The 6,932-nt window shown below is 39.2% G+C and overlaps 1 protein-coding gene across 1 annotated transcript; it reads left to right on the top strand.

Moving 5' to 3' along the window:
* Nucleotides 1-724: 724 nt before the first annotated feature.
* On the top strand, nt 725-2,406 carry LOC127247047 (exopolygalacturonase-like). The gene is made up of 4 exons (XM_051268733.1): nt 725-991; nt 1,063-1,377; nt 1,529-2,047; nt 2,140-2,406. The coding sequence occupies exons 1-4, from the start codon at nt 725-727 to the stop codon at nt 2,404-2,406; spliced, it is 1,368 nt and encodes a 455-aa protein (XP_051124690.1).
* Nucleotides 2,407-6,932: the final 4,526 nt, after the last annotated feature.

Here is a 6,932-nt window from a genome sequence, read left to right as displayed (position 1 = left end):
TATTTTCCCCCCAAAAAGACATAGAAACAAGGACTAAGAAGCCCGACATAGAAACGCCCAACAATAAAAAAATATTGAATAAATGGGCTGAACCCATAACACATGCGCATGCATGCGTCTCCATTACTAATTCTTTCGGCTCATAGTGATGAGTTGGTCGATCACACAAATGAACTCTTTAACTCCATGAATATAATGCAGGCGTGCGTAGGTGTGGTTTATATTTGGCTGTATAGAAGCAAGTTTATCAACTAATTAATTAATTAATTTTTTTTTGTGTACTAATTAAAGATGTCTTTAAATAGATGTAGTATATATGTTTGGAAGCTTGGAAGTAAATAAGTTTTATTTATTCATTTTCCTTAATTCATTTGTAGGCGCCATCTCGATATATATATATATATATATAGTTTAATTAATTTTACAACATGCTAGCTCGCTCTAAATAAATAAATAGCTATATATATATAGATACAGATATTGATATGGTTCAAACATGAAATTGGAACATAAACATCGGCAATACAATAATTTATATCCAACATGTGTTGGAATAACCTGAAACTTGGTGCTAAATTTAGACGACAGCAGTGTCTAAATTTAGTTTAGTGTGTGTGGTGCTTAGTGTTCTACTCGAATCTATAAATTCCTGAGAATGCATTTCCATCTTCGTAACATCACACTGAAGCTACACTTCACTGTAAAAATAAAAAACAAAGACAATATGGCAAGCAAAGCGGCGGTGGGCGTGGCCACAATTCTGTTTTGTATATCGGTGTTTGAATTCGAAGCCAACGCACAGTTTCCAGGGCTAGGTCCTCCACAAGTTCCCCCGGGTCAGGGTCCGCCGCAGGTTCCTCCCGGTCAGGGGCCGCCCCTAGTTCCCCCCGGTCAGTTACCAGGGCCAGGTGCCCCGCAAGTGCCCGGACAAGCGCCCTGCCTAAAGGATATCACCAAGTACGGCGCGGCTCCCGGCGTTGACATTGCTCAGGTAGCTATTATAGTCCATAATTTTAATTTTATATATGTGGCCAGATAAAATAAAATGGACGAATGCAACAGGCCTTAACAGCGATTTGGAAAGAGGCGATTGCATCGCCGGTGCCGGTTCAGATATTGATTCCACCAGGGAATTGGTGTTTAAGCCAAGTGAAGCTGTGCGGGCCTAGCCTGGCCCCTATCGATCTTGTGGTTCAAGGCACCGTTCAAGCATCACCGGATCCGCAAGCATTGCCCGACAAAGAATGCGAATGGATAACCATTAACTACATCAGCAACTTAACCATCTACGGAGGAGGAGTTTTCGACGGCATGGGCGAGATGGCATGGAAGCAAAATGATTGCAACAAGAACCAGAAATGTGCCAAACTCCCCATGGTAAGAGGAAGAAGAAGAAGAAGAAGAAGAAGAAGCAAGCGTTCATTAAATAATTTTAGTTTCGTAGATATACATACATAGATATATCAAACAACAACATCCATAATCATTATCCTCTAACAAGTATATTTTCATCAAACTAAACATGCAGAACTTGAGCTTCAACTTCATCAACCACACGGTTATCCGAGACGTGACCACAAAAGACAGCAAGAACTTCCACGTGAACTGTATCTCGAGCCACAACGTGACCTTCCAACGATTCATGGTGAGCGCGCCGGGGGAGAGCCCAAACACCGATGGAATTCACATCGGGCGTTCCTCACAGATCACGGTGATCGACTCCATCATACAAACTGGGGACGATTGTGTTTCCATCGGTGACGAGACCTGTGAAATCCGCGTCCAGAATGTAACCTGCGGTCCGGGCCACGGCGTCAGCATTGGAAGCATGGGCAAGTTTGCGAACGAAAAGGATGTGAATGGAATATATGTGCAGAACGTGACGTTCAAAGGGACACAGAATGGCGTTAGAATTAAGACATGGCCTAACGGGCCGGCCACCTTGTGCATAAACAATATTCATTTCGAGGACATAATCGTCGACAATGTCAGCAATCCCATCATCATTGATCAGGAGTACTGCCCCTGGAATCAATGCGACAGAACGGTAAAAAAATAAATAATTAAAGCCATCCTCTCTTTGTTTTCGTGGATCCTATCATATATCATATATCATATATACACACACATATGCTGCAGCAAGCCTCCTCCATCAAGATCTCGGGTGTGAGCGTGAAGAACGTCAGGGGGACTGCCAACAGTTGCGAGGCCGTAGTTCTTTCTTGCAGCAGCGCCAAGCCCTGCGAGGCCATCGAGATTGGCGACGTGGATATTACCTACGTTGGGGATCCGGTGTATGGCCCCATCAAAACTAAGTGCTCCAACGTACAGCCCACATTCGTCGGCAGGCAGAATCCGCCCGTCTGTGCTCCCGCACCTCCTGGCCTTCCCGCGCCTGCCGCCTGACCCAAACCGCACCACTCACGCCACACCACATCCATATACATATATATATACATACAGCGAGCTCCATCACCACCTGCGGATGGGATCCCACCACTTAAGTTGTTTCAATCAAAGGTTTTTGTAGCTAGAAACAAAACTTACTACTGCGTACGTTTTGCTAGTTAGTGAGTTAATTAATGTACGAGTTGTAAGATAAGGTTTTTGTTTTTCCATTGATTATTATTTCTTGGAAAATAAATTAATTAATAAAGACTAGGTTCTCCTTATATTGGATTTGTTAAATATAAATATTTTTTTATTTTTTTGGCATACGGACAAAAGTGTCAAAATTATTTTCCTACGTATGGACAGTTTCCAAAAATATATATACAATACAAATACATATACAAGACAAATGAGATGAATGAAGATAGTCAACATAATGTCAAATGCATGGAGAATTGCCCCCATTCAATTTCAGTGGTAAGGAAACTTATTTCATCCTGTTTTCTTACTCAATAAGTGAGCTATACATTGAATAATATGCTTCAAATATTTTAAATATTTTATGATATTAATATTATAAATATATTAAGGCATTATCTAAATAAAGTATTCAAATAAAAAGTGATTATTACTTTTCTATTTGGGTTGATTTTATGAAATCAATTTTAATATTCGTATCTTTTGTTTTATTGTTGAACTTTTGAATTCAAAAAATAATAATATACGCATATTCTTCTTCTTCTTCCTTGTAGCCGTCATATGTAAAAAATTGATGGAGTTTACGAAGCTTTCCCCCAAAAAAATTTGGTATTAGAGCTACCGAGTTTTAGTTTGGCGAGAGGCGCATAATGGAGGACACCAGCAATCAGTAAACTGATCGAGAAAGAATTGGTGAATCTCAATCATGGCCAACAATTCGAGTTCTCAGGTTTCAATTCCAATGTTTAAAGGGGAATATTATCATTTTTTTTAGTTTAAAAATAAAAACCTTGTTCAAATCTCAAGAACTTTGGGATATAGTAGAGACAGGGTTCGTCGATGATAGATCTGAACCGCACATGCAGCAAGGGATAATCGAAAGAAGGATGCCAAGATGTTCTTCCTTATTCAGAAGGCTCTTGGTAATAGTATTTTCTCCAGATTACAACAGTCGATACGTCAAAGCAAACATGGGATATCCTTAAGCAGGAATATTTGGGAGATGAGAATATTATTATGGTAAAATTGCAAACCCTGCGTCGTGATTTTGAGTTGTCAATGAGAGAAAAGAATTTTTGCAAGATTGTCTCTCAAGGGTGCCTGTGCTTGTTAATCTTATGAAGTCCTATGGTGACGAAATAAATAATAATATTGTGGTGAACAAAGTTTTGAGAAGTTTAACCTCAAAGTTTTATCATGTTGTTGTGGTTATTGAAGAGACGGACTTATCTACTTACATTTTTGATAAGTTGATGGATTCCTTATTAAGTCATGAGGATCGGTTGAATAGATCTACTGAGAAAACCGAAGAAAGGGCTTTCCAAATGAAGGGAGAGCTTCAATCTAAGGGCAAGGAAGATTCTACTTTATGGAAGAAGCCGGATAACACAACAAGTAGAGGTCAAGAAAGAAGTTGTTATTGTGGTATAAATTGTGGTCAAGGAAGACGATGCAATTATTTTTCTGGAGAATGCCACTATTGCAAAAAGTACGGGCATAAAGAGGTTGGTTGCTGGTCTAAACAAAAGGATTACCAGAAGCATGCAAACTTCACCATAATACATGAAGAGAAGAGTAATCTACTCATTACTCATTCCACTACGAATAATGTAATCAATGATGTTTGGTTTATTGATAGTGGGTGTTACAATCATATATGTGGTAAAAAAAAAAAAAAAAACATTGTTCAAAGATCTGGACGAGACAGAAAAATCAGAAGTTCGTCTTGGTAATGACAAGCCAATCAATGTTGAGGGTAGAGGTAAAGTTATGATTAGAACCACCGAAGGCAATACAAAATTTATTTGTAAGGTACAACATGTCCCATCACTTGCTCATAATTTACTAAGTGTTGGACAACTATTGAAGAGTGGTTGTTTGGTTCTATTTAATGACGAATCATGTGACATCACTGAGAACAAGACCAGTAGAAAGATTTTCAATGTTAAGATGACATCGAACAAGATGTTCCCTCTGGATGTGAAGCTTGGTTGTGCCTTTGTCGCTAATATGGATACAGAAACTAAACTTTGGCATAACATATATGGTCACTTAAACATTAAAGCACTGCATATGCTTGTGAAGAAAGGCATGGTTCTTGGGCTACCTAAACTTCATAGTCTAAATTTTTGTGAAGGGTGTGTTTATGGAAAATGGACCAAGCCTTCATTTCTAGTGGGAAAAGCATAGAGGGCATCATTTTTTCTTGAGCTCATTCATTCGGATTTGTGTGGGCTTATGTCTGTGGAGTCTCTTGGAGAGAGTCGATATTTTTTTCTATTTGTGGATGATTTCACTCGGATGTGTTGAGTCTATTTCTTGAAAAGTAACTAAGAGGCTTTCGAAAATTTCAGAAAAATTGAAGGAGTTGGTGGAGAAACAAAGTGGGTGCCGAATTAAAACACTTTGGACTGATCAAGGTGGTGAATTTGTTTCATGTGAGTTCATTGAGTTTTTTTAAAGAGAATGAAATTCATAATGAGTTGACTTTACCATACACACTAGAGTAAAATGGCGTAACTGAACGTAAAAATTGCACCATTGTTGAGATGGATAGAAGCATGATCATCGCAAAGGGTGTTCCAAAAAAATATGTGCTGAAGCAGTAGCTACGTGTTGGATAATCGGTTATTTTGCAACCAATTATTTGGTGAGTGAAAATGCGATGGGCCAGTGTACCAAATTAATTAGATTAATTTGGAAGAAATAAATAAATATTATTTATTTATTGTATATGGGATTTGGTTAATATTTTGACTATTTTGTCTGTCTCGAGACAAACCAAATTGTGCAGCCCCAAATTAAACCCGGGTATATGGCCTAAGTCGCAATATTATATGGATAGAGTATTATCCGTTGGATAGATTTATTATAATTTCAAACGAAATTTTTGAAATTAGAATAAATTACAATCGTTTCAAACGGAAGGCTTGAAATTAGAATAAATTATGATCGTCACAAACGGAAAGTTTTTAATAGAATCAATTACGACCGCTTCAAACGGAAAGTTTAAATTTAGAATAAATTAAATTAGTAATTAAGGTCGTAATTATGATCGTAATCGATCTCTTGCCATTTTGGTCGAGTGGAAATGCCTGTATAAAGAGGCCTCCCCCTTCATTCTAAATACATCAACAACTCTCTCCTCCTTCTCTCATCTCTTCTAGCTTTCTGAAAACCTCCCAACCTCAGTTTCTCTCTCGCTTTGTTCGTCGGAACTCCAACGATTAGAGGTGCAACTCTTATTCGAGATGGAAACCGTTTTATTTTTGGGTTAGAATGCCAACCACCAGAGGCACTACCAGGGTGTATCTAATTTTCGGAAAGATAATCCATCATCCACTTGGTTTCATGGTAGACGTTATTCTCGCAATACCCATTTAAAAAAAATCAAAAAATTAGATACTACTTTGCGAAAATATCAACCGCTGCTGAAGTCGCCGCCGGAGCCACCACTAGAGCCGCCGGAACCGCTGCTAGAGGAGCCGCGCGGAGCCGTCACCGAAGAAACCGCCGGATGAGTCGCCGAAGCTACTGCCGGAGGAGTCACCGGCGCCGCAGTCAAGGTAGACGCTCCTCCACTTGGGCCAGTTCCCATTATGGGTAGCCCTATGTTTTCTGGATTTGCCTTAGGGGGATGTGGGGGCTTTCCTAAGTTTGTGACCGCACCCTCTGCTTCATTCGCGGCCCAAACTGTTGGTCCTGGGCTTGGCCCATGTATGATGTCCCATGTACAAGTTCCATAACCATTCACTAGAGTGGACTTTATGAGGTGGCAGGAAAAGATACTCTTCTACCTGACTGTGATTGGGTTTTCCATGTTCGTGTTGCACGATGGCTCAATTGATGTGATGCATTGAACTGTTCCACATCTGTGTGCACTTAGTCAATAATATTGATGTGTCGCTATCTCAGTGTCAACTTTGTTCTCACATTTTGATCCATTTCGGACATGGATCTAGTCTTTGGATTCATAAGTTTTCTATTTTAAGCGGTCCACATTTCACACTTAAATAGGTAATTCTATCTCAAGGTATGTAACTCACACATTTAGGATCATTACGAGTAATTGACTCAACCTCACCACTTTTGCACATTTTAACACTCATTGCTTTTCAGAGAATTGTATTTGAGTGTTTGTGCCGTACTCTCACAGCTTAGTTTTCCCATTGAACCAAGGCTTGGGATTTCCAAGTGATTTGGTTGGGTTACCATTGTAAGTGTCTATCTTGTGGATTTCAAACTCATTCCTTTTAGCAGTTTGTACATTTGATCTCTCTACAACCTCTTGGTTAGCGGATCCATTAGGTTTTCTATTGATTTTACATATTCAATAGTCAAAA

The sequence above is a fragment of the Andrographis paniculata genome, unplaced genomic scaffold (genome assembly GCF_009805555.1).
Source record: "Andrographis paniculata isolate CXL003 unplaced genomic scaffold, ASM980555v1 Contig32END, whole genome shotgun sequence".
Classification (NCBI taxonomy): domain Eukaryota; kingdom Viridiplantae; phylum Streptophyta; class Magnoliopsida; order Lamiales; family Acanthaceae; genus Andrographis; species Andrographis paniculata.
The sequence above is the reverse complement of the archived record's forward strand: the minus strand, read 5'-3'. Positions and strand labels throughout refer to the sequence as shown.

Coding starts and splice junctions, on each gene's coding strand:
- LOC127247047 (XM_051268733.1), top strand. CDS start 725: ATGGCAAGCAAAGCGGCGGTGGGCGTGGCCACAATTCTGTTTTGTATA. Junction 992..1,062: donor CCGGCGTTGACATTGCTCAG/GTAGCTATTATA, acceptor CGAATGCAACAG/GCCTTAACAGCGATTTGGAA. Junction 2,048..2,139: donor GGAATCAATGCGACAGAACG/GTAAAAAAATAA, acceptor CATATGCTGCAG/CAAGCCTCCTCCATCAAGAT.